General features: G+C 38.6%; 1 protein-coding gene across 6 annotated transcripts in view; it reads left to right on the top strand.

Annotated features, from left to right (window-relative positions):
• TLN2 (talin 2) overlaps positions 1-27929 on the top strand; it is a 228742-nt gene that overhangs the window by 145716 nt on the left and 55097 nt on the right. For all 6 annotated transcript variants that reach the window (XR_013956084.1, XM_080607980.1, XM_080607979.1 and 3 more), the window contains 8 exons: positions 1313-1498; positions 6651-6758; positions 11271-11376; positions 13503-13627; positions 19653-19778; positions 22979-23041; positions 23157-23339; positions 27542-27667. Coding sequence is in view for 5 of the 6 variants with exons in the window: in XM_080607980.1 (XP_080464106.1) it covers positions 1313-1498; positions 6651-6758; positions 11271-11376; positions 13503-13627; positions 19653-19778; positions 22979-23041; positions 23157-23339; positions 27542-27667 (1023 nt within the window). In the remaining variant the exon portion in view is untranslated. The remainder of the gene's footprint in view (positions 1-1312; positions 1499-6650; positions 6759-11270; positions 11377-13502; positions 13628-19652; positions 19779-22978; positions 23042-23156; positions 23340-27541; positions 27668-27929) is intronic.

The raw sequence follows: 27929 nt of genomic DNA on the forward strand, positions 1-27929 counted from the left end.
TACACCAGGTGCCACTCTTGGGTCATAACAACCCCATGCAGCGCTATAAGCTTGGGGAAGAGTGGTTGGAAAGTTGGAGATATTCAAGAAACATGTGGACATGGCACAAAGGGACATAGTTTAGTGATGGGACTTGGTAAGGAACAGGCCTGTGGTGGTGGTGATGTCATTTTTTTTCATGGGGAGAAAAGTGGAATTCTAGGAGGATGTGGGAAGAAAAGCAGAGTGCTGGGAGGGCACAGAGAGGAAGCAAGAATGGTACACGTGCTCAGGAAAATGTTTCAAATTTGACCTGGAACTCCATGGATTGAAGCTGAGCAACACCAAGGAATGTTATTCGCATACTTGATTAGGCTTGATTTTTAACATCACTTCCATTTCTGGAAAGTTAAAACACTGATGAACCAGGAGCATGGGGTAAATCAGGCTAATGTTTGTCAAGACATTTGGATTCTGTAACCACTAGCATGTGTAAGATTGAAATACTCCCAAAGCATTGCTTGCACTGTGTGTATTAGAGAAAACTTGATTAATTGTACACTTGGAATTGCTACTGCAGAGAAAAAAAGATTGGCAAGCAAATAGATTAAAGCTTGAGAACGGGAAATATGAGCTAAATCTAAAGTTACCCAGCTCTTATCTATCTCTTATGACAGTTAATGTATTCCTCTATCCGTAAGTGGTATGTACTGTCAGATAGTTTGAACTGTTTTCAGACAATTCTCCATGGAAAATTATATCTTTAGGCTTTTAAGGGACACCAAGTGTAGAGAAAAAGAAAATGCTCTACATTTTTTTTATCCCTTCTCCACCTCCATTTTTTTAAGAGGCATTTGAATATTTTGGTGATGTTCTCAGTCTACCCTGCACTGTGCTGGTTTCGGCAGCAATCACTTGGTAGCCCACAGCCTTTGCGAAGGAAGGATCTCTTTATTTGAGTAGAGCAGCGTAGGCAGCAGTCAGGATGAAAAAATACATCTAACTGAAAGAATATTAATTCTTTTGATATTGTAACGCTCTAAACAGCTGTCTGTAAAACTGTGATCTAGGTACTTAGATGAGTTGTCCTTTGAGATGAGTGGGTTAAGCTTTTCTTGTATCCTTTCTTCAGCTTATTGTTTCTCTCTGTCTGTAGGTGAGCAGGCTTATCAGAACCAGGCTGATGACCAATGAAAATGATATTGAAGTACTCTGAATGTGTTTCTAATTTCCTGCTATTTGAAGGCTGCTTCCAGTTGTCTCTTTTTCGTGGTTTAAGTTGTTCTGGTTTGACTTGAAGGGTGTCAGGCTTTCCTTCTGCTTCCACTTACAGGTGTTTCAGTCAAATGAGGTTCCAGAAAAGACATCATCACCTGAAGAATCAATCCGGATGACGAAAGGAATCACCATGGCAACAGCCAAAGCTGTTGCAGCTGGGAACTCATGCAGACAGGAGGATGTGATTGCTACAGCAAATCTGAGCCGCAAAGCAGTAGCTGACATGCTAACAGCTTGTAAGGTAAAGATTCACTTCCTTGCCTAAGACTGATTTTTTTCCTCTCTCTCTAAATCCCTTGAATGTTATAGATCCTGTTCAGTTTTCTTTTTATTAAGGTTTTACTTTTCAGATGAGGAAGTTAATGGTTATGATAATTCTAAGGTAATGTAGTAACATCCCTATCAGAATTTTCTGTGTTAAATAAACAAAAAACCAAACCAACACTAATGCTCACTGCTTTATTTTTGTGAAAATGAAGTTTTAATTGACCTAATTTTCATGTTTTCAGTATCTTACTAAACTGGAAGACAAGAAATCTGCACAAGCAGTAGAGTATAAGAATAATGCTATGGTCAGAAATATGATTGCAGTATTTCTAGGAATCCCCTGTTTAAGGTAGTCATTTAGGTCTGTTTTAGTAGTCCTTTCTTTTCTCCTTAGGCAAACGTGTTGGTTTTATCAGCTTCTTTTTTGCTTTACAAAAATGTGTTTGATATTTGCACTGAAAATAGTGATAACTTCTTTTCTAAACTTGCTTGAGCTAGACAACTTTTAAAAGCAGATGTACAAAACTTGGGGCAGGCATGGGTATGTTGTATAAGTGACTGAAGAATCATTTGTCTTTTTTTCTGATGATAAAAAGGATCTAGGCATAAATAAAAATGTTGGGACTGTAAAGACCATATGAACTAACTCATTCCTGTTGATCTTTGTCTGTAAATTGTATTTATTATGTCTTTACATGCATGGAAGATGACAGGAAAATGGTGTTCTCTGTGACTTGTGAATTGCGTTATTTCATTGCATTCCTGCCAAAGTCTGTCCCAGATTACTTTTAGCTTAATACTGACCAAATTGGAGGAATAATTTTTGATTAATGATCATTTTAAAAACCAAAGTGGAAGGTCTAATATAACATAAAGCTGGATTTATACAAACTGTTGAATTAAACTTTTTATTTTGACTTCATTTTCTTAGAGCGTTTTTAGTGTCTGACAGTTCTTGAATACTTTGCATACTTCACATTTTGATTCTACCGTCTCTACTTGCTAATCTCAGAAGCATAACAAAATGAAACAGGTATAATTTGCACAGGAAAAGTAAGCAACCATGCTAATTACACGAGAACTATTCCATATCATGTCTTAGGCAGAATCCAGTTAATTGACACTTCTAGGAGAGGGTAGAACAATTTGTAATTGTGCAATGTTATGACAAAAGGCATCAATTCAGATGCTGAAATGCACTAAACATCCTTTGTCATTTGGAATTGGCTAGTGTAGACACATTTTTGTTTGGATCTCTCTCCAAACAAGCAACAAATTCTCAGGAAGTCATCTGTTTCTAAAAATGTTATATGCACAGTGCAAAGCTTGGTATGTAGTTTTGAACATTTGCTTTGAAAGTATTCATCTTCTCATGTTCATTTTTGCTCCCAGTTAATTTAATGGTTCCGTAGTTTGTAGCTGGTGGCCTACAGGATGATTTTTTTTGCAAATTGAATAATGTACTAAGGAATGCTAGAAAAGCATTCACGACTTCTCAGGGAATTAGTTTCACAAAGCAAGCAATGTGCAGAAGGAAAATGTCTGGAAATCATTTTACTTAGCTATAATAATACACTGACATGGAGGCCTTCTCAGCCAATTATGAATTCTTTGAATTAGGCTCCCTAACTTAGTAAGAAAAATTCAAAATAATAACCAATTAGCTATAGTATAGTTTAGAACAGTTAAGGTAAAGGCTAATAATCTAGTTTTATCTTCTCTAGCTTTCATAAAATCAAGAGAGATTATTGGGAAACAGGAATGAGTCCACAGGAGTGCTTATTTGATGAACAACCTAAAATATGGGACAAAATTGTCATGTCATTTAACAAAGCTTTTAAATAAACAGCTTATATCAGACTTTATTTAGAAAATCCTGTTTCTAAATTTTTTGCCCAGAGATTTAGATACCTTATGCCATTAATTTTTACGAACTGTACATGGCATTTCCATGATAAGTGATATCCCTTGAACTTTTAGAGTGGGAACTGTGCAGTGATGTGCAATTTGTTCTTTTTGAAAAATACTATTTCCTTTTTCAGCATGATATAGCTCATCTGTAAAATAACCACTGACAAGTAACCAAAATTTGAGGTTCTTTGGGCTACAACAAATGTGCATGTATGTGAGTTATAGAACTGTGTAAAACATTGCACAGATTTCACCAGTGTCAGTAATTTAAATTAATTTAAAGATGTATTTCATTGTCAGCTGCCTAAACCAAATAGTATAAGGGATTTGACTTTTTAGTAGCTATATTTATATATACCTATGCTTGTTAATAATTTTTGTCTTGTATAAAATAATGACTCTGCAGTAAGTAACCAGTGCAGAATATCGATATTCTTATGGTTGCTTTTGGGGGAAAAAAAAACAACAAGAAAAAAAAAGTACGAAAGGTGTGTCAAAAGCATAGTAAATAATTGAAGTAAGTAATCACTTAGATTGTTACTTAGCCAGGAGATTGAAGGAGGGGATTATTCACTTTCCTCAGCACTCATTAGACTGCATCTAGAAGTACGGTTTTGGGCTCCCCAGGACAAGAAAGGCATTGATTACACTGGACCGAGTTCATCAGAAGCCACCCAGACAGTTGGGGCTGGAGCACAGTTCTTGTGAGGAGAAGCTGAAGAAGTGGGGCTTGTTCAGCCTGGAGAAGAGATGGCTTTGGCAGGACCCAGCGGCAGCCCTCTGAAATCTAACGGGAAATTACTGAGAAGAGATGGAGTCAGGCCGTTTACTTAAGGTGCATGGCACAAGAACAAAACACAACAGTCCAAGATGGAAACATTAAAAGTTCCATGTGTTTCACTCTGGGGATGATTAAGCATTGGGACAGGGACCTGAGAAGAATACGAAATTTCCATCTTTGGAGATTTTCAAGACCCTACTGGGCAAAGACCTAAGCTGTCTGGTCTGAAAGCAATGTTGAGCCTGCTTTAAGCAGGAGGTTGGACTACATGAATTCTCAAGGTTCCTTCAAACAGCAGTGATTTTTTTTTTTTTTTTTGATTCTAACACTGTTTTAGTATATTTTACGCCCACAAGTGCTGACGGGCTAGGATTTGTAGAGTGAGAGTCAGGTAGTGCTGCCTCAATGCTTTTGAAAGCACAGGGAGAAAATGAGGTTTGATAGCAAAGAGAAGAAGCCTTGGTGTGAGGAAATCTCTATTTTGGTTCTTTGGAAACATGTTTGTTTGAGAAGCGTTGTCAGGCTTTGTTTGCACATCAGGGAAGGTAAAAATTTCTGTTACAAGTCCTAACTGATGTAGTGAGATTTATGTTTGTATATTTCTAGATTACAAAAATGTCTTTTTAAAATGAGTTTATCACTACTTTAGTCTGCTGTGAAGTAAATGGTTTAAGATTTATCAAACCTCAGAAATACTTCGTAAGTATTCAGATATCAGTCTTGGTCATGTGTGCAAAGCACAGAGGAAGTTTATATTTCTCTCCTACAGATGTTTGTTCTAATTGCATGTGTAAAAATAATACTTAAGTACACAAGAGGCATTTTATGGTGTTATGCAATATATTCATATGGAACACTGGGGAAGCCTTTTGCTCGATTTGAAAAAGGAAGATAAGCAGTACTGCATTTTCAGAACCTCTAGAACTTATTTGAAGTATGCTGAAGGTGGGGAAAAACCTATCCTGTTTCTCAATTCTCATTTCCCTTCAGATTATTTATTTATTGCAGGATGAAGGGTTGGATGGTTTCTGTGCTGTGCTGATCCTGAATTTACCAGCAGAGGGAGCCCGTAGACCAGCTCCAGGCCCAGCCGAAAACAGGACTTGCTCTGGGTGTGGAGGGTTGCGGGAAGCACCCCAAATACACGTATAGCGATAATCTCCAGTCCTAATCGAAGGCAGGAGGCTCCAGGGGTGAATGGGGCTGTTCAGTGAGAGAAAATGCTATTTTTTAAGTTATTTATGAAGTTTTACTTGTTTACAACCGGCACTTATGTTCAATTTAGAAGTTCCCAATGAAACAGACATTTATTTTAGAAAATACAAGGCTTGAATAGGCTGCAGTTTTCACTTTTTATTATGGATTAAATGATTGAATTATTCAGGCTTATGTCAGACATTATACTTAGTGGAAATCCTTAAGAAGTCAAAAGCTGCTGCTGCTGCTGCTTGTCTGTATTTAAAGAGATGGTTCTCACGCTGTCTATTGCTGTATGAAATCCCTATTTCAAGCTCAAGCCATTAATAAGTTTTTACTTACAATGTCTTAAGATAACAAAAAGCAGCTAAGTGTTTTTTGGTGTTGGTTGGTTTGCTTTTTTCCCCTCTCATGTAGAATAACAACATCCTGGTGCTTCTAGAGCACTTTTCATCTGTTGTTTGCAAAGCTTTCTACAAGGAACAAACCCTTGTCTTTGTTTTGTGGAAGGGAGAAGGAAAAGTGAGAAAAGGAAAAGCACTAGGCTGGTGCTTGAACTCTGGTACAGTGCTTTCTGTGTCCAGCCCTGTGCTTTGGCTTCTAAACCAGATGACCATTTCTGTATTGATTCCTTCAAGACTGACTGCCCAGGCTTACTGTAAAATAGGGTTTTAGCACTTCTGTGACCTGAAACATGTATATGCCCATTTGTGGGTTGCAAAACTACTCTTACAATTTTTATTTTTGTTGATATTAGTAAACAGGAAGAGCCACAGTGGCATAAACCTTGCACTGTAGAACATTGTGTGCAACCCAAGAGCCAATTCCAGCCCCAAGATGTTTTCCAAGTGATACTTTTTCATTAAAAGAAATCATAAATATTCCTCTATTTTCAGAGTGTTCTTCAGGGGATTCTGTATTTGGCTTTAACTGGTAGAAAGTAGTACTACTGCTGACAATACCTAAGGAAGTATGCTGAGAAAGACTGATGAAGGATAGCCAGAGAGGAAGATGTGCTAATAAAAGGGAATGTATTAATGCTTTTCTGAAAACTGGAACCCTGCTACTTTTGAAGCCCAGTTTGCTCACCTATTTTACAATAGAAATAGCTGGCTCTCAAGCTCTAATGTCTTCTGTCTGTTGTGAGAAATCTCTTCCCCTCTCCTTCCTCTGTCCTCTTTGCGTTGACCTCCTCAACTGGGAGCAGTTGGGGGATACTAATGTTTTGCCTCCACAGCAAGCATCGTATCACCAAGAGGTGAGCGAAGAAGTTCGAGAGAGAGCCCTGCGCTTTGGAACAGAATGTACGCTGGGATATCTGGAACTCCTGGAACACGTTCTCCTGGTAAGCAGGGGCCTCCATGCACATGCTGGGTCCCTTCCGATGGAAATTACGTCTCTGAACTTTTTATAATAGTGGCTGTTAGTGACATACTTTATGAACAGTTTTGTTACTCAGGAAAAACAAGCTAGAGCAAACTCAGTACTTCAGCTCAAACTGTAGGACATAAGGAAGACTGGAAGTACCTAAATTGGATAGCATTCTGGAGCAGATATGGAGGTAGTAAGGGTGCTGACCTAAAAATGGTCCCCAGCAAATAAATTAAAATAAGGCATTTCAGTATTTTTTTTAAACCTACTGTAAGCTCTAGATGTATTAGGCACACTCCTGTTCCCCACACCAAAGAGGTTGTGAAAACTTCATGAAAACACTTAGACATGCCTTTTGCAGTTCTGATTCCAGAAAAAGACGAGGCACCTACTAACGTCATCCCCAAACCCCAAGTTAGCACCATATCACGAAGATCTTTCCAACTCATGACACCCTGAAAGCTCTGAATAAAATTCTCCTGTGAAATCCGTACTCAGAATCCTATATTCAGGTGTCTTTTCTTGACCACGGATAATTAACAAGTAATATATTGCTCTTCTGCTGCTATTATAACTGCAGGAAGCAATAATGTGTGTTAGAACAAAGATTTCTGAAATATTCAAGTTTCTGGAGATGATTTGAATCGGCAGCTACATTCATAGACTCCTAGAGATTTCTTTTAAGTGGCTTTAAGTGGACATATTAAAGTATCTGAAACTGAAATTTGGAGCCACCAACTACAGATTAGCAAATCTATGCCTCATTTACTGATGAGAATACAGCATGTCTAATCAATTACATCAACTTGTTTGTTTAAGAATACAGAACATAGACATAAAGTCACAGTTATGTTTATGCTTGCCACTAGTAAGGAAAGTAGTTGAAGAAAGTTTGAGTTTCTTAATGTAATTCCTAGAGCTAGGTAGCAATAGAATCATAGAATCAGAATATCCCGAGTTGGAAGGGACCCATAAGGATCATTGAATCCAGCTCCTGGCACCACACAGGTCTACCCAAAGTTTCAGACCATGTGACTAAGTGCACAGTCCAATCGCTTCTTAAATTCAGACAGGCTTGGTGCAGTGACTACTTCCCTGGGGAGCCTGTTCCAGTGTGCGACAACCCTTTCAGTGAAGAACCTCTTCTTGATGTCTAGCCTAAACCTCCCCTGCCTCAGCTCGACACCATTCCCGCGGGTTCTGTCACTGGTGACTAAGGAGAATAGATCGGCGTCTTCACCTCCACTCCCTCTCGTGAGGAAGCTGGAGACCGCGATGAGGTCTCCCCTCAGCCTCCTCTTCTCCAGGCTGAACAGGCCCAGTGACCTCAGCCGCTCCTCATACGTCTTCCCCTCTAGGCCCTTCACCATCTTTGTATCCCTTGCAAAATTTTCACATTAGATGTGTAAATGTTTTCCTTTGTTTAAAAGAAAGCTGGGTATTTTTTTAGATTTGGTCTCCTATACTCAGTCACAGTACTTGTTTCAAACTGTACACGAGAACAGATTTCAAACTATACACCAGAACCTGTCAATTTTTGTTCATTTTATTCTTCCCTCTTTGCTTACCTTCCACATTCTGTTCTGTTCTATAAGTCAAACAGGCGTTTCTTATCTTAAGCCTCTTTTCTTTTTTTACCCTAAAGCCCTGAGAATATTCTCCACCCCCGAATACTTGCTGTCTTAGAAAACTCACCCTGACCCAGATTCCAACCAAAATTGAAGAGGATAATGACTTTATTGAAAAAAAGATGGGTGGAATGATAACTTCATCTTGACTGTTTGCAGAAGGCTGTGTAGAGCTAGTCATGTATGTAATACATCCATAATATGTTCCATAAATACAAACAGGATCTGGAAAGTACATGAAAAAAGATCTCTTCTGGAGGAGCACTGAACCAAGGAGATTAACAGCTTTTTGATCTTGTGACTCTTTCTCCTGAGTTCTGTTTGGATTTGAGAGATGCAGTCTGGATGTGATGCAAATGATTTCTTTGCTTGTTCTGTGTTTACCTGAGCTGTTCTCTTGCCATACACATTCTTGCCATTCACATCCTACCTCAGGTTTGTTTTCCTCAGATTAAGGGAAATGACAGCAAGATGGTTTCAGAGTCAGAAATTCTTTTGCTTCCTGCTCTGTGTTACTCTGGTATTTCAGCACCCCTAGGTCTACAATTGCATTTAATTTTTAACCTCATAAGAGACATCACAGATTAGAAATCTGTAATTAGTCTAGGTGGTGTTCTGTAATACAATTATTAATCAGTTCAGTAATGCCCTTGATAGTTGGACTAGAGTTGACTGTGTGGGTGTCTCAACACCGAGATGCCAAGGAGTAGTATTCAGCAGCTGTATTTCATAGAGCCATAGAATAGCTTGGGTGGGAAGGGGTCTTTAAAAATTGTCTACTTCCATCCTTGCCATGGGCAGGGATGCCGCCCACTAGACCAGGTTGCCCAGGCCCCCTGTCCAACCTGGCCTTGAACACCTCTAGGGATGGGGCTTCTCTGGGCAGCCTGTGCCAGGGCTTCACCTCCCTCTGAGTGAAGAATTAGGTTCACGTGGGCCCACTTCTCAAGCTTTGCCCGGGTCTCTTTGGATGGCATCCCTTCCTTCTGTTGTATCAGCTGCACTGATACTGCAGCTTAGTGGCGTCTGCAAGCTTTCTGAGGGTGCACTTGATCCCACTGTCATTGCTAAAGATGTTAAACAGCACCGGTCCCAAGTTGGACCCCTGATGGATACCACTGAGGCCAAGAATTTGAGCACTTCAGCCTTTTCCATGTCTGTTGTTACCAGTTCTTCCTTCTCATTTATCAGAGGGGGTACATTCTCCTTGTTCTTTCTTTTGTGATCAATGTACCTATAGAATCCCTTGTTATTCTTTGCATCCCTTTCCAAGTTCGGTTCCATCTGTGCCATGGCTTTCCTGGGCATGTACAAATTAGTCTAAAACAACTTGTAAGCTGTGTTTTTGGGAAGGCTGAGGACTGATCTGCTCTCCTACGTGTATGCCAGTGCTTCCTTCATCTCAGTATTGATGTGTGCTGAGTCGAGTGGAACTTTGAAGCTTTCATTGTTATTCTCATGTCATATCAGTACATGGGTCTGCAGGGGATGAGGGTCTGTTGCGAGTTGTAAATTGCCTTTAGAACAATGTAGTTTATAAACCTTTCAGTTTTAACGTTTGCATCCACTTGTTCAATTCCAACACTGTCACAGCAATCATATAGGTGGCACTAGTGTCACAGTTGCTGGAGCAGAAAATGTTATTCCTTGCTGTAGGGCCTGACTGCACTTAAGCATTTTTGGACATATTTGCTTTGTGAAAAATTACCTTTGAGATGCTCAATTTCTGCTGTTCTAAAGAATTATGCAATGAATAAATCCTAGTTATAACCTTGTTGTTCATTTTGATAATACTGCAGATTGTTTAGCTATTGAGGATTCATGTGCTTCTGTTTACTATGGAAACTAGTTGACTAAGGATCATCCTGAGGAAGCAGACCAGTGTACCCATATGTGGACACAGCAGTTCCAAAGAGATCAAATTCCTCGTGTCAGAACTTTCATCAGGCAAAATTAAGGAAACAATTAGGTTTAGTTTATTCTCTCGGAGTAAGGGGCTAGGCATTTCACTGCAAAATGGGAAACAGGCTTACAAAAACATCAAATGTACAAATGTATTTTCAATGTGTGCCTAGTTTTCCAAGCTGCTTTGGGGGGGGCGGTTGCAAATGTTAAGAAAACACATAACTGAATGTGACTTTGGAGACTCAACATCTTGTTTTGCTCCTAAATCTCTCCATATATCTGTAATTCTCAGAAGCAGTTTTTAAGTATAAATTAATTTCCAGAACTTAATCTTCTTTCTCCTTACAATGTGGTAATTAAAAATGCAAATGTTGTTTCTGTTTAGGGGAAGCCAGATATCTTTAGAAGTCAAATTCACTGTCTATGGATTGTTTTCCATTTGAAGCAGGACAGTGTAGTACTTGATGCAAATTCATTTCAGAGGTTTCTTTCTTTCCCATCAGTTTAAGGGTCTTGCCAAGGTTGGCATTTCCATTGTGTTCACCATTGCTGACTTTTTCCAGGATAGGCACAATCGTTGACTCTTTCCAGGACAGGCAACTAGCACAAGTTTACACAACTGTGTTTCTAAGAAAGGAAATTACAGTGTTCAGCCAAGTTGATAACACTAGCAAATTGTCTCTTCTCCCACAGTTTAGAAAGACTAAGCTTGATGCCTAAATATAATGACTGTAATATCTGAGAATGGAGTGCCCAAGCTGTGTATTCCTCCCACATACTCCCACATGCCCCAGGTTTGAAGGATTTTGTCCTAGTTTTAGTATTGAGAACTTCCAGACAACATTGGTAGTTCCTGTAGAAATGGCCAGCCCTGCCTCTTTTCTAGTATGCACCAGCCATTGCAGTATAAGCCTTGCTCCTAGTGATTCATTGACAATTGTACTTTTTTCTAGATCCTTCAAAAACCAACTCCAGAGCTAAAGCATCAGTTGTCAGCTTTCTCCAAGCGGGTTGCTGGTGCTGTTACAGAGCTCATCCAATCAGCAGAAGCAATGAAAGGTGAGTTGGGTAGCCTGGTTACTGCCATTAAGACGTTTTAGAGACAATGATCCATGATTTTTGTACTTTAAACAAAAACTAACAAAGACCATTTTACTATGTTTGAGGCATCTTGGTACCATCTAATTTAATAACTTTAATTTCTCTCCCAGCATTCACTTGTGTACAAGTTACTAACGCCATTATCATGATCTTAGTCATGACACTTCCATGTAAGTAAGCTTACACTTAGATGGCAGTAACTCTTCGCTTTTTTGTACATGTGTAGCAAGGAACAAATGTTCCTCTCCAAGTAAATAAATTGAATACTCTAGCCTTTTCTGCAGTCTTTAGGATGTTTTGAAATTTCTCTTTTCGTTTACTAAGAAGCCAAGCCAATATCAGAGATTTTGTATTCCCTAAATGCTTTTTAAGAAATCTTGTTGCTATCCTCATCTTCAGAGACATTTACTTACTTCCAGTAATTTCAGGATTTTAATTCATATACATTAAAATTAAATTACGCTTTCTCCTTTTTGAATTCCTTTTTTACTTACTGCCTGCCGGCACTTTTTTCTTCAGAAGTTTCTTCGTGCAAAGTAAATTTTTTTAACCATTTACAGTTATCTTTTATTGATACATGGTAAAATTCTGTCTCCTAACTGATTTAGATTGTGAATGTTTTCACCTTTGCAAAATGCCTTTTTTTTTGAAGAGGAAATCCTACATTTTAAAAGTTTGGATTTGATTGTGTTTCTGTATGCTGCCTCTAACAAAAAAGCCATTATTTTTTCCCTGCTTATTTGGATGAGGCTAGCGTTTAATAAAGAATTCCTCTGTCTTGTACACCAATTAGGCTGAGAAATTGTTTCTGGTAATGTTTTGGTTTTTTATATATATGTGTGTATGAGATGTACCTCACTAGAACACCATGAACTTCAGCTTTTTTCCAGCACATCATAAATAGGAGCAAGTCATTTTGTATTCTCCTGTGATTTGGTCATCCATAGCAGAAAGTGCCTCATTATATAGCTGGTGTGAATCCATAAGCATTCAAGGTTCTTTTGTTTGGTGTTTGATGAATCAGAAATGGGTTATACTACTCTTGATGCAAAGTGCCAGTATCCTTCTACCCCTTTGTCCTTAATGATGATTACTGTTTTAGTTGATATTTTATTAAGTTTACATAAACTTCCTAATCAAGTCTCACTAAGTTTAACAAGGCCCAAAGAGATTGTTTTCTTTATTTTTCAATTTTAACTTAGTCTTCCTTTGTCGGTGTACACTGCTGCCCATCCTTTTCTGTTTCCATCTGTGATGCTACTTTCTCCTTTTGCCTTTTATGAACTCAGAAGTTTCCTTTTTCCTTTCCGTCTCTCCCCAGAAGCTGATTGTTCTTTTGTCTGTTTCATTGCTTCCCTCAATTCAAAACATGGATGGTTTCTAAATCTTGTCACCCAGAGAATAATGTTATGAAATTGAAAATAAGGATGCACTATGAACTTAATAAATTGGAGATGATCTCTACCCAAGTATTCACTTCGTGGACCTACAACATTTCTTTGAGTCAAGAGTAATGCCAAAAACTCAACAACAAAAAACCTGACCTTTGGATATGTTACAGAAACTGCTATTGGCCTTTTCTAAAACTCATTAGAAACACACTGCTGAAAACCATGCTTTCTTCATTCAGTGCTAGTTTCATCTCTAACCAGTGCCAAAAAAAGAGACTCTGAAAAGCGTCCTGTGGACGATTATCTGTTGTCTATAACTTGTCATCTTTAGCAATGTTAGATTTCTCACTGTACCTTACAATTTGATCAAGGTTTTAGTAAGAGCCCAGATAACTGAAAGTTGAGTGAGAGCTAGTTTTGTTTCCTGTGTGGACAGTGTTCCTTTTTGAAGATGCTTTAATTATGCAGTTGTTAATTAAGTTACTTTCATAACAGATTTGCCTGCTGAATACTTTTTATTATTATTTTGCTCTCACTGGCATAAATTACAATATTTTATCCCATTATGTTACTAAAATGAGTTTTTTTTTACAACACACATGCTGTATTTGACACTTCAAGTGTGATTGTAAATCACCCTGTTTGAATGGCAGCTCGCAGTGGCACTGAAGTTATTGTCTTTGTTAATTTCAGGGACAGAGTGGGTGGATCCAGAAGATCCAACGGTCATTGCAGAGACAGAGCTACTAGGGGCTGCAGCATCAATTGAGGCTGCAGCAAAGAAGTTAGAGCAGCTGAAACCAAGAGCCAAGCCAAAGGTGAGTGTCTATCCCAATTGTTTCTTTGAATAAAGCAGATGATGCAAATAACCCATATGTTGGCTTAGTGTTTGTTACCATCCATGTTAATGGTATAAACAATCAAACATTTGCATCAGTCTCAGTGCCACTAGATGCTGCACTGGGTGGAACTCACCCCTGAAGGAAGAGGTTAAAAAGATGCTTTTCAGGGAGCAAATCAAGCACAAGTCATGAGCAAAGGAAGAAAAGCCTAATATTAGAAATGCTTGTAAGTGTCACAGTATCATTACTGTTGATTATGTACCTTACTGTTTCCAAACATACTTTATTGATGTGAAAAGTCATTCTTACTTGCTCTCCTTTGAAGACCCTCTGTTCTCATCTGAATGTGTGTAGTATAGTGGGAGAAAGCAGCAGCAAAACAGAAAAGATTGAGCAGAATGCGAAAGACCTTCAGGATTTTGTAAGATAAAAATAGTATTTTATTCTATGATAAAAGAGTAACTACTTTGGTATCAGATCAGGTATGTGGTATGACCCTTTTTCTTCAATTTTCCTGAAGGAAAATAAATTACAGTTCACTGTGAAAGCAGGTAGTGCTGTATGTTGCCAGGTCATTTCAAATGTGTCTGAATATGTTATATAAAATAAAACCAACTATTTTCATGAGTGGTACAGAGGGAATGTATGACACCGCTGTTACTTCTGGCTGTATGCATGACTTGGATCACCCAGAATTGCTACCTTTTGCCTAGTGTGGAATAACAGTCAGGTTTTAGAAGAAATTGCCATGCTGCCTACAAATTTTATCTCTTCAAAACAAAATTGCGCTTTAGCTTTGTAATTGAATTCAGGAAGGACTATGTATCTCTTTCCTTGCTTAAGCTGCTTTGTAGGTACAGAATTGTTTTCTAACTAAAGCTAACAGTAAAGCTAATGAAAAGTCTTTCCAAAAAGCAGGGCCTCAAGAACATTCAGTGTTGGATTCTTGTTTTCAGTGCATAGCGGTATTCTGCCATTCAGGAACATCAGATGAAATAGTTCTTGGTAACTTCACAGTTTCAGGACTTTTTTCCCCCTTTAGTGACAGGAATAAATTAGCTCATGGAAAAGAAATGCTCTTTGTACTGCGTATTTTTTTTTTAACAAGTGCATCCGTTTTGTTTATAAAGAAAAAATGGTCCCTTATAATGAGATTCTACAGAGCAAAGGACACAGGCTGAGTTGGAGGAGAAGAGTCCTCCATCACCTTTTCTATACAATCATTGCACAATAACATATGTGCGTTGCCTAGTAACTGCAGAGCAGTTTCCTTCCAACATCGAAGCCACTCCAGGGTCATTGTAATTTTCTAGTGAATACAGATCCCACACCTGCTCTTCATTTAACATGTTAATTTGAGTATCCAGTCTGTGTGATTTATTGGTCAGCTTATTTGTCACTTTCTGAAAGTAAAATTCATATTCAACTCTTTGTTTAATTTGGGAATTAAACAGCCCCTTACAACGTTTTCTTTAGATGTTTAATCCCTTTTTCAGTACGGATTGTAATGCACATCAAAGGTACAGGGAAGATCGCAGAGTGGTTCAAATAACACTTTTTCTCTTGAAGAGTTAGTTTGGAAAAGACCGATGTTCTCTAGTGTCTTCCCAGAGTAGGATTCCCTGCATTTAACAGGCTCTGACTTTCTGATGCTCAAGTCTTTGACAACATACGTGGTGTTGCAGAGTGAATGCCTCGGCTAGGTAACAGGGTTGATACAGTTGATTTTTCTTATGCTTAGTCTACGAAATGCACCGATAGTAGTGATTTTCTACAATGGAACAGACTGCTGGTCCAGCTACACCAGTATCTTGCTTCGGTTAATAGTAATCATCATTAAGTGAGCCTGCAGATAAATTCTCTGGTAATTTTAGAATAATTTGCCTGCAAGAAACCACCATCTTCTTCCTTATTAATTGGTGGCTGATTGTCTATTTCTGGGTGAGCCTCTTTTAGACTTGAAATTTTCATCTTTGTTTTCCAGTTTGTCTGTTATCTCTAAAGAAAAAATCAGTTATTGAAGGTAGGGTTGTTTCTCATTTGTTCCACCTGAAATTTTTTGGTCCTTTTCTACTTTTTAATTCTTTCGTTTTGCTTGTTTTCTCTTCATATTTTTGCAGTCATCATATCCTCATGATGTCTTAGTCTAAGAGCAATAGTATGAGGCTTTTTCACTTTCCACTACTGGAGAATCATTCTTTCTTTAGAAGAACAGTCTCTAGAAAGACACGGCCCTGCTAACTGCTGCCCAGATTTTATTGTATGGTGTGTGCGTGTTTTGTTAGCTTTGAAGCCTGGTAGTTTGGCTGCAGGTGAATATCTAAACATCCTAAGATGTTTAGACTGCTGCTAGTTCATTGCCCCAGTGATATCCTGTTAATATCTGTCTTCTGAGCTTGTATCTTGCAAGCACTTTGAGGACTCTCCTAAATAGGCTTTGCTACTCCTCCCCATAACATGAAAACTGGAAACCTGATCAATATTTTCATTGCAGTGTTCAAGGCAGGGAATCATTGGTGAAGCAATGAGATCTTTATTTTTTATTAAGCAAGTTTTGGCTGTCATATTTCCTTTAAATACAGTTACTTTTTTTTTTTTTTTCAGAGCTTGGAATTTTTTTGTTTTCCTTCTCTGGGCAGTTGTGTCTTGCAGTGCAGTCACCTGTTGACCCTTGTTCTGTAAATATGCCACTGACTGTAAAATAACAACCTCCCAAATTCGTTTTTGAACAAGAAAATCACTTTAGCTAATAAAAACTACATGTTTCAGTAATACTGGAAAGAACACTTTAAGGAAAATGGTGCTGTAGATGAAGTACAGCAACAGAGAGCATTGCTGTACCCGCACTATTCTGTTGGTATGTTCTTCATGCTTCTTTGCAGGCACGTGCCTTCAAACATAAGTGTCTTTAGCAGTCAATAAGAGTTCCCTGCTGTTAGCTTTCAGCAGTTTGTCCTTTTTTTCCCCAAGATGAATCAATTCTGGATGTCTTTTTCTGCAGGACTCTGTGTGATATGTTTGATATATTAGGTTGTTATTTAATCCAACTATATATCAAACATATTCCTACAGTGTCCTGCCCTGTCTCCGGGGGTTTTAACATAGTAGAATGCAATATGAAGGAGTACATTCACTCTCAAGCAGGTTTAGAAGACTTCCTGCAGACTCCTGATCTAATCCAACTTTAAATATATACATGAAGTGTTCCTCTATCAGTAGATGTGCTCATGGAGGGACTTGTAAGTTGTGTAGGTCTTTTTATGATAGCAAGCAGCAGCTATGCCACGGATTGACTTTCACTGAAATGGTTGTGTTTTCCATGCTCAGTGCGCTAACATTACCCATATTGGTTTTCTCTTTATGAAATAGAAGATGAGAGATGCTTCAAAAGAAAATGGTTTGTCTTTTGTAATTCTTTTTAATGTTTAGCAATCTCACTGGGGGTTTATTTGTTCTCCTATTAATCATGACTTTATGCTACCCCTCATAATGGAGATTCTACAGAAAACTGGCTAAAAGACAGTACAAAAACAAGGATTTTTTTTATCAATGGCACAATCAACTTATTCAGGATATTTTATATTACAGAATGTGTAGCTAGCCTAATAATTTTGGCTTTTCTGTTCTGGTGACCTTGTCTTCCAACTGACCTTTCCCATACATAGACAGTAATTAGTAGCTTATTAATTTAAGGTTATGAAGAAAGTGGTGCTGGTCTTTATGGTGGCAAATTGAGGAAGGAGAAGCTAATCACTTGTCTCAGATTTGCTTTTTTAAAAAAATATAAATAGCCCTCTGAAGTAACTAAAATCTTACAATGTGAAATTTTCTGCCAAATATCACACCATTGTTGCTAACTTTGTTCATGAAGGCTGTGAACAGACACAGGTTTTGAGAGCACTGTTGATGAGTGTGAACCTACCATGACACAGTCTTCAATAACGGGAATGAGGACAATAATAACTGCTCTTGTAGGGCTTTCTTCTGTGCTCAGTCTTGGACTTTGGCATGTCCTTATTGCCAAGGAATGCTTTTAGGTGGGTACAGGCAGGTAAACATACCCACAGTGCTGATTAGGCATTGTGTCTACTCCATTTCAGAGATAAGCATCCAGCCCTTAGATGTAATACCTGAGAATGCTGAAGGAAAATTACAGGGAGTTACTAGAAAAAAAAGTTGTTAGAGAAGATGAAAACTCGACAGAATTTCTATAGTTTGAGTGCTGTGTAAGGCCAGTTCAAAAATAATTTCTTCACAGAGGGGATCTACAGTCAATAGATTATTATTTTCCCCATAAATAACTCCCTTCCTTCAAAGGAGTTGTGAGATGACAGGAAATGTAGGATTTGGAAGTTTGAGAAACTCAGTGTAATTACCATTTAGATATAAAATTGGTCATGATTTTACATTGCAAGCATAGTCAAAAATACAGGTGGAACATGAGTTACTCACTTTACGAAGACATTTCTTATCATATTTCTATTACAAAGACATACACTTCAGTTGATGGCATTAGCCCAATAGCAACACAAGACAAATATTTTTCTTTGCATTAGGTGGCTCTTCCTAATGGTTAAGAAAGAATTTTAGGTGCCAAACAACTTCATCTGCACATCAGTTTTTATTTTTCAGGTCATTAAGTTTTTCTGCTCTCCATGGACAATGCAGTTTCATCTTTTGGACTTTATTTTAGTTTTATATGGTGGCAGTTACGTGAAATGTTGTAGGATTGAGTCACTGCTTGATGTGCAATTTTATAATTAATTAAATACTAAATAGGTAGTGACAATGATTGACTAATATTACATCAGATAGTAGTAACAGCAGAACAAAACCTGCGTTAAATTTAGATGGATGCACTTAAAAAAACTGAGCATTTGATCTGCAGGGCTTCACTCTAAGTTCACATAGCTTGTGTTCCTAGTTATTTTACACAACAATGCGATGGTTGCATAAGTTGGACGAAACCCGTATTTCAAAAGCTTCATCTCTCACAAAGTGGTCTGTTGTGGTATTGTATCCACTAGTCCTACTGGTCATACTGTGTTGGATTCTGGTAGGTTTGTGATTTAATCACAATCAAAAGAAATTGTATTGGTTTATTTTTTTTGTATGTGTATATATATATATATATATATATGTAAATCAATCATAACCATTTATCTATTGATTTTGTTAAACATTCAGGAAACTAGTAAGATGCTTAAATAAGCTTTTTTAGTACATGTCTAAATGATTAGCAAGTCAAGGAAGGTTTTTTATTTTTTTATGGCACAACAGATTTGCCTTTTAAATAGCAGGAAACCTCATTAGGAATAGTTGATTTGTCTATTCACACATGCCTGTTGAAAGACATGTCTGGATGATTGAATTGTTCCAGACAGGCCTTTGGACCTTTGTATCTCCCAGATGACTAAACTGGACTACTGCACAGCGCTGCTCTCTATGGAATGCCAGCTCTTACCAAAAGATGCTAAATCTATGTGTTTGCTTAGTTTCTATTACACTTCCTAGTACAGGTGAATGGCATATTATATGGCTACCACTGTTCCTTTTTTAATGCCGTATGTATTTAAGTATTTAGAAAACCCTCCCATCTCATTTAGTGCTTCTGGGAAGTCAGTATTGTAGCACTACAGAGATGATTTTGATATGTAAAGGCAAGAATTTCTTTTCAGACTTGTAGGTTTCTGAATGTAGTTTTGAGTATCCCTGGTGGAGTGTAATGTATTAGAAAGTTAAAGGCAGTTCTTGAAATATCTCATGTGATATTCAACTTCACATATGATCAGCCACAAGAGTGTTTTAATATTTAAGTTCATTTATGTTGATTTTTAGCTGTAGACCACGTGAAACTCCTTTGCAGAAAACCATGTTGCACCTCTTTTTTAATATACTTGTTGGTTTCAAGATCTTGTCTCAGCTTACATATGTTGTTGATCTTCAAAATGCAACTGCTTTCTGGTGAATAATGTGTGGCATTGTTCTTTCTTGGTTATAGCAAGCAGATGAGACTCTGGATTTTGAAGAACAGATCCTGGAAGCAGCTAAATCCATTGCCGCTGCTACCAGTGCCCTTGTGAAGTCAGCTTCAGCAGCACAGAGAGAACTCGTGGCACAGGGAAAGGTGGGTAAACAGGAAAAGTATCAACAGTGTTGAGGGGAAGCATTGAAACTGAATCTAGTCTCCTAACTGTTCTGTGTTAAAAGAGTAAAAAAGAAGCTTGGGAATGGACTAGTGAAAAAGTAAATCTTTTCATTCTTCGTTCAGAATACATGGCCCAGGCCTGGATCTGTTCAAAATAATGCTTCTAATTTAAGTCTAGCAATTGTAATCACGTAGTTAGCTTCTTCAAAGGTTTCAGTTGCAGAGAGGTTGTGGGTTTTTTTTCATTTCATGAAGAGATGTGATTCAAGCAAGTAATGTAGAGTCCCTTTGTCACAGCCTGGGTGTCCAAACCCAAATGTCACAGTATACAATACCATTGTGGACAGGAATAGCAAAGGGCCTCACTAGTTGTGCCCTCAGTGTTTTCTTGTCTAATCCAATGGGGACACAGGCCTGCATGTAAATTGGGTACATTTAAGTGGACATGCTTGTAAATACCAATGAAGCAGTGCTAATAACATGCCATTATCCTTTTGGTCTTGTTAGAACTGAACTCTTTGTAATCCATTTCATATCCATCACTGTCTTTTTTTTCCTGTTAATATAATTTGAAATGTAAAATTTGAATGGGTATGTTGCTTGTGAGAACCATTTGTTTATAGGATCATTTTTGTTGTATAGTTATGGTTTCTAATTTCATCTAAGTCTTTATTCTGAGCAGACTGCATCATGGATCCTGTTACAAAAGAGAGTCTGTCTACTTAAACTGTGATTCCTGTGGAACTTTTTGCTTTAGTTCCAGCAGGAGTACAACACACTTGTTTTGGAACATTAGTAATGCAATTGTTTGAAAAGACCCTCTATAAGCTGTAGCTATTGAACTTTTCGATAACACATAAAAGCTATTAATTCCTTTTGAAATTGACTGTGGAAACAGTCCCCCTGATGACAGGTTTGACCTACCTTACTGCTTCATTTAGACTATTGTGCAGTCTGCTTTTATGTGATAAGACCTGTTCTTAGTTTCATTACATATATACAGCTTGCTTTACGTTTCTCACCACCGCCACTGTAGGGTTATACATTGTGTACAGGTGTGAGCCCTGCATATCTGTCTGGTAGTTATGGATTCTTTGCTCTCTCAAATATGTTTCCATTTGAATCTTTCAGACTGAGGCTAAGGTCACATGCATGCTTTCTATCCAAGCTCAGAAAATCGCTAAAAACCACTTTAATCTGTCTGTTGAAGGAAAGCCATAGTCTACTATTCTAATAGAAGCACACCTGTCAAATATAGTGCCATAACAGCAGATTTGTTCAGCCTGCTTTACTGAATTTAGCCGTTTTGCTTTATCTTTCATTATTCTATGGTTACTTGCTGTAAGATCATCAAGTTTTTGCATTGAATGGCTTTTACTGATAATTGCTTGCCTGCTTGGATTTCTTCTCTTGAGCCAGCAGACAATGCAGTGATCTTTAAGGAAAGAAATTAATCCCAGTCAAAATGAAAATGTAATGAAAAATACCTTTAGAATTGTTTATGCAAGTTCCTCTCATGATACACAAATAAATAAGGCCATAAGATATTTCTGATACACAGAAGCGAAAACCCTTTCTCCTTCTCTCCTTTCTGTCTTTACTAATTACTAGTTTTTAGATAATTGTCACTTCAGGTTATCCACAGACATGTGTGCACCTGTACCTCCAGATTAGTCAGAAATATGGGAAGCTGGCTCCTAAAGTGATTGACGGAATTCTTGCACATATTGAATGGCTCCAACCTGCCTGCTGGGAGGATTTAGTTGTTGATGCTGGAGGAAGCGTTCTGCTTTTGCAAGAAACCTTCTGAGGCGTGTGATATGGACCCTGGTACATAGGAAGGAAGGACAAGTTTGATCTGCTCCACATCCATCTCTTCAGTACTGAAGAGTAATGACTACTGGCTTAGATTTCTCACTGACCTTTTAATTGGTCTGGAGGCAGTGGGAAATACTGAGACAACTGCATGGATATATGTGAACCAGGCACATTCTTGTCCCACTTAAATTTCCCACATTACATGGTAAAAGCTGTGAAAGTAACTTAAAGGGCAAACTTGCACAATATTGCAGTTGAAGAGTTTGTTAAAGAAATTTTACTTGAAATTAATTCTTTTATAGCAATTTCTGCAGAACAGATGAAGTCTGGGAAGTCGGATCTGATCTATCTTCTTTTACCACACCTGGCTGTATATTTTCTCTCTCTCTCTCTCTCTCTCTCTCTCTCGACACCAGTGCCTATACTTTTTTATTTATGGACTACTTCAAATGATTTTTCTGGGAATGCTTAGGCAAGAAAACTTTGAAACCTTACAAATTCAGGAACTGTAGCATATTCTGGTGTATAACTGAATTCTCTCATAATGTTACAATAGTGTCACCATATCCTGTTTATGTTGATGCCATGCATGAGGATTCAGTTGTGATCCCTGGGATCCTCATTATGCACAAATCCCTGTTTCCATTTCTTTTAAAACATACAAAGGTTCTGGACCATGTTTACATTTCACATCTTTCAGCTATTCTCCCTAAACCTCCCAAACCCAGGCAAACTGGGGGTTGGTGACCAACTGTAAGCTTTTATTTCCTGGTTTTTCATTTGAAATTGGAAGAAAACTCTTTCTTGGTTGTTGCCAGTACCGCTGATTCTATGGACTCAGCAGCAGCAGTGAACCACGCAGAAAAATGGGATGCTTTCCTCAAATGCTATTACTAGAGTCGAAGGCAGTTAGGGGACATCCCTGGGGAGCTTTCTGTTTTGTACCTTTCCATAATGCCAGAATCAGAACAAATTCAGAAATCATGTAAATCCAAGTGTGTTGTGGAGACAGAAATAACTTGTTTGAAAGGCCCGGAGTTAATGATCTACTGCTTAGTGTTGTTTAGGCCAAAGTCTCAGCTGTAACGGGTATTACTGTGGGATTTCTAAATGTGTTTCAAGGGTGGGGCAATTCAAGCAGCATAGCAAGTTGGACACCACCAGAGCAGGCAGATGTGTGCTGGAAGCACACTTCGTGATAACTAACTTTCAAGTGGATTTTGTGCTCCTTTATCTATGTGTTGTGCTCAGTAACAGCTGCAGGTGTTGTCCTTTTTCACTGATCACTGCTTATCTAAATCAAAGACAAAACAGCTGTATTTTCTGTTGCACTGTAAGCTATCTCTGAACTGTTTTTTCAGGTTGGAGCAATCCCTGCAAATGCAGCTGATGATGGACAGTGGTCTCAGGGACTTATTTCCGCTGTGAGTAACTACTTGTCTTTTTTGTTGGTCCTTAACATATCAGGCAAACGAGTACTTTCTCTGCAGAAATAATATCCTGTGAGAACACACAGTGACTTTCTTTACTGACTCCTAGGCCCGAATGGTGGCAGCTGCAACCAGCAATCTCTGTGAAGCAGCTAATGCCTCAGTACAAGGCCACGCTAGTGAGGAGAAGCTCATCTCATCTGCAAAACAAGTTGCAGCTTCTACAGCACAACTTCTTGTGGCTTGCAAAGTAAAGGCTGATCATGACTCTGAAGCCATGAGGAGGCTACAGGTACTTGTTTTCTTCATTACTGAAAACCCACAGTAGTGCTACGTCAACACTGTTTTAGCACTGCTGAACAAATCCAGAATTTCTGGATGTTTCTTGAATTTCTGGACTTACACTCACTTTTCCTTGTGGGATTCTGGGGGACTTCAGTTCATTAAGGATGAAGTAGTGGTGCATTTCTCATTACTCAGCAGTAGCTAAAGCTCACTTCAATGTTTGTTTTATTCTTCATTTTTGAAAGATGTTGAGAGATGCAAACATTGACTAGTCTTTGCCTAGCCTGGTTTAGATGCAATATTCATAGGTGTATACTTTTGATCAATTACAGGAATACATGCGCTGAGAAAGTTTGTGTGCGTTTTTACAGCAACTGCGTTTAGTGAGTTTCTCTGCAATTATTCTGTATTCAGTTAGGCCTCCAGTGAAAATCAATCATGGAATCATTTAGGTTGGAAAAGACCTCTCAGATCATCAAGTCCAACCATTAACCTAGCACTGCCAAATCCACCACTAAACCATGTCTCTAAGCACCACATCCACACATCTTTTAAATTCCTCCAGGGATGGTGACTCAGCTACTTCCCCGGGCAGCCTGTTCCAGTGCTGGTACAACCCTTTCAGTGAAGAAATTGTTACTAATATCCAACCTAAACCTCCCCTGTTGCAACTTGAGGCTGTTTGCTCTTGTCCTATCGCTTGTTGCTTGGGAGAAGAGACCAACCCCCACCATGCTACAACCTCCTTTGAACTAGTTGTAGAGAGTGATAAGGTCTCCCCTGCACTTTTTTTTTCTCTAGGCTCAACAATCCCAGTTCCTTCAGCCGTTCTGCCTAAGACTTGTTCTCTAGACCCTTCACCAGCTTTGTTGCCCTTCCTTGGACACACCCCAGCACCTTGATGTTGTTGCAAGCCAGGATGTTGTTGGCCTTCTTAGACACCTGAGCACGCTGCTAGCTCATATTCAGCCAGCTATCAACCAATACCCTCAGATCCTTTTCTGCCAGGCGGCTTTCTAGCCACTCTTCCCCTAGCCTGTAGTGTTGCATGAGCTTGCAGACTGTTAAGAAGGCTTAACTTGGTTGCACATGAGTATCCTTCTGACCTGTGCAAGATTATGTATATGTTCAATGAAGCATTTGCCAGCCGGGGATGTAGTCAGTTTCAGATTTCCTTTGTTTCTAGGTGTCAAAAGACCCCAGTTGTGAACAGAAATTTTCTGAAATGGAGAGTCATTGTCAGACCAAAAAAAAAAACACAACACAACAACAACCAGAAACCCGCAACCAGAATTGGATGCAACACCTCAACCTAAGTCCATTTTAACGTTTTTAAATGAAACTGGTTCATTTTCACATTACATATCTATTTCACATTTAGCTTGTTTGAACTGCTACTGAATTTAGCACTGTGTTATGATGGATAAAGTCTACTGTTTCCTGGAGCTTTGTTTTGAGGGTGTTCATTTAAAAACGGCTACAGCTTTTTCTGACTTCCAATCCTGCAGGCTCAGCCTGGAATGCGAGAACTATTTCAGCTCCTTTTTTTCACGCCAATATCTAGTATCTTTGGTGACAGTGGAATTTCCTCTTTTTCAATTTTTACCACAGATACTGCTAGTGGATGCTTATATATAAGCTGTCCAATATAACAACTGGCGTATAGATAGGTCTTGATAGGTCAAGTCTAGCAGAAATACATGACTGAGTAGCTGTCTGAGCAAGAGGAACTGATATTGTCATTTTTTCAACATAGAAAAATGGTTTAAGTATTTAGGAAGAAAAAATAAATGTATGAGGGGATGAAATGTGTTTGTTTCCACAGAAAGCAGTGGCATGTTAATGTTATCCCTAGGGATGAGATGGCTTTAGTGCTTTAATGTGGATTCATATGGACTGGCTTTGTCGTGGGTCTGTGGGGGAGGTATCAGTAACTGCAAGATAGTTCCAACTGTAACTCAACCTTTACTTTCATATCCAAATGCCCGGATGGGTTTCAATGAATTTTAAATGCAGAACAAAGAATAGAAACAGGAACAAAATCATGTACTTGAGGCTGTATTTTCTCAGCTCTGCCAGGAAATTCAGGGTACTCAGTCACTGTAGGCAAATATTATTAAATAGCCATGGAATGTGAAAAGTTGGAAGGGAATGTGAAAAGGAGACAAGTCTAAGCATGGGTTGAAAGTGAACTTTGCCACTTTACTAAGCTTTACATTAGTCCCAAAATGAATAATGAAGGGAAAAGCAGTTTGCGCTTGGAAGTAATGTCCTTTATCATAGCAAAAACAGTGAGTTGATGTCTACCAAATATTTTTACTGGTAGATTTGCCAAATCTACCGTGGTTTTTCAGCTAGCTTTGCCCCCAGCACAAATGATTTTATATAGCTTTAATCAGTAGTTTAGGTACAGGAGTTCGAGTATATTATTTTTCTCTTTTCTAGCCCCACAAACAGCTGCAAGCTTTGGGAGAAGGTATTTGAACTGCATTTCCCATGAATGGTGGCTTGGAATGTACTGTTAGGGAATCTTTTCCAAAACTTAAGGAAATAAGTGGAAATGTTTCCATTTGCTTTGGATCAGGTCCAGACTAGGCAAAGCAAATTTCAAATGACTTGTTTTTTGGGTCATTTCAGGTGGAAAAAGAGTTAAGTTGAAAGGGAGGTGATATTTGAGATATGGAATAGGACAGAGGGGGTTTAAGAGCTGGTCCTTGTGGCTTCCCTTCCTGCTGCCTGTGTGCCTCCAGCATGTCAGTGCAGGCTGTCTTGGCCAGTGGCCTCTGTGAGAACAAGTGTTCTCAGCACATAACACCCCGGGGACATTGGGAGCCATGGAACAGAGAATGGTCTTCCTATTCTCTCTTTCTTCCTGTCACAACACTGCAAGTATCTGCCTTTTCTCTACAGTCTGTGATAACATCAATGTTGTGTGTTGATGTCGTTGACTGATCTGCTGTATGAGCAGGACTTAGTGTGAGATGTTACACTACTGGATAAGATCAAAAGTTCATTAACCCTATGTAAACTTTTAGAGTCTTGTTGGTCAATAGATTAAGCTTTACTTACGTCTGTCCCAACCTCCTCCAGCTATAATATCATTCCATGCATCAGGAATATCTCAGTGACATGCAAATCCACTCCTGTAGCTCAAAGGTGTAAAATTTAGTTTGCAGGATAAACATCTTCCCAGTCCAGGGGTTCGAGTAAGGGAATAGGAGATTTAACCATTCACATCCTTCCCTTCATGAAGTATTCAATTACTCTTAAGAGTACTTGATACAAAGTAATGCTGTACAGGATAGCAGAAGCAAGTTTGAGTAGTGATAAAGTCACGTCAATTTGATAAGATGTTCCTTCTGGTATCTCTACTAAATTCTTCACAGGTGTTTCTCTTGCACAGGAGGTAGAAATATCTTTGGTGTTCTGTCCCATTTCGTAAAGTTTTTTCTTTGATAAAGCACTTGAAAGGTGGGTCCCCAAATGTATTTCAGTATTTGTATGTACAACTGAGTAGCACATAAATAGATAAGTCTCCCAGTCAGTCTCTCAGATTGAGTGACCTATGACACCTCTTGGCTCTAAGTCCGCAGCAGCCCAGAAGTTTCTTTTCTTGCCTCTGTTCTGACATTGATGATTAGATAGAGAGGTGGGAAGGAGGAGGATTCCAGTAAGAGCCAAATAGGAGGCGTAGGTCAAATCTTTGGTGTATCAACCAAGTTGAAATACAAAATATCAGATGCGTGCCTTATCTGGGACAAATTTTAAGAACTGCCAGTGATTTATCAAAAATCTCATTTACACCTCCATGTGCAGTACCCCTTAAACCATGGGCTACTCTTTTAGAGTCAGCTTTCCATGATTTTCACCAGTTATTAGTACAGTAGAGCAAATTCAGTGCCAGATCATATGATGCTGAGCACTATGCTAGTCAGCTGTCTGCACAGGGTATTTCCTAGTCAATGGTCTTCAAGACCTGAGTGCTCCAAAACAAGGTGCCAGCTCCACCTTTTAGCTCTAGTAAAAGAGATTGATTTTGATCAAAGCTTAGATTTTTGGAAGGATTACTTTTCTTTTCACTGGAAACAAACAAAAAAGGATGCCTTCCTGTGAAGGTAAGCAAAAATGTTTTAGTTTTGGTGCTCAGAAGAATCAATGCTACAATTATGCATTTTTGTTATTACTGAATTTCTTCTGTCTTTTCCCAAGGCCGCAGGAAATGCTGTCAAGCGAGCATCAGACAATCTTGTCAGGGCGGCTCAAAAAGCAGCATTTGGAAAAGCAGAGGATGACGACGTTGTAGTCAAAACAAAGTTTGTGGGTGGAATTGCTCAGGTTGGTACAATCACCAATAGCTAAGGTGGAGAAAAACTGTCATGGAAATGTAGCATAGCATTACAATGTTCACATGTTGTATTTCTGACTGGACAAAGCTACATAGAGATCTATGATAAATCACTTCCCTCAGTTAAGTAACCGCTGACATAACAGCAACATGAAATGCTCTAGCATGACTACACTTCTTCATTGAGTGGTTACCATAAGAGCAGTTACAGTTGTCCAATATCTTGTCAATTTTTGTCCTGATTAAATTAAT

This window comes from Anser brachyrhynchus (genome assembly GCF_964034855.1).
Source record: "Anser brachyrhynchus genome assembly, chromosome: 11".
NCBI lineage: Eukaryota > Metazoa > Chordata > Aves > Anseriformes > Anatidae > Anser > Anser brachyrhynchus.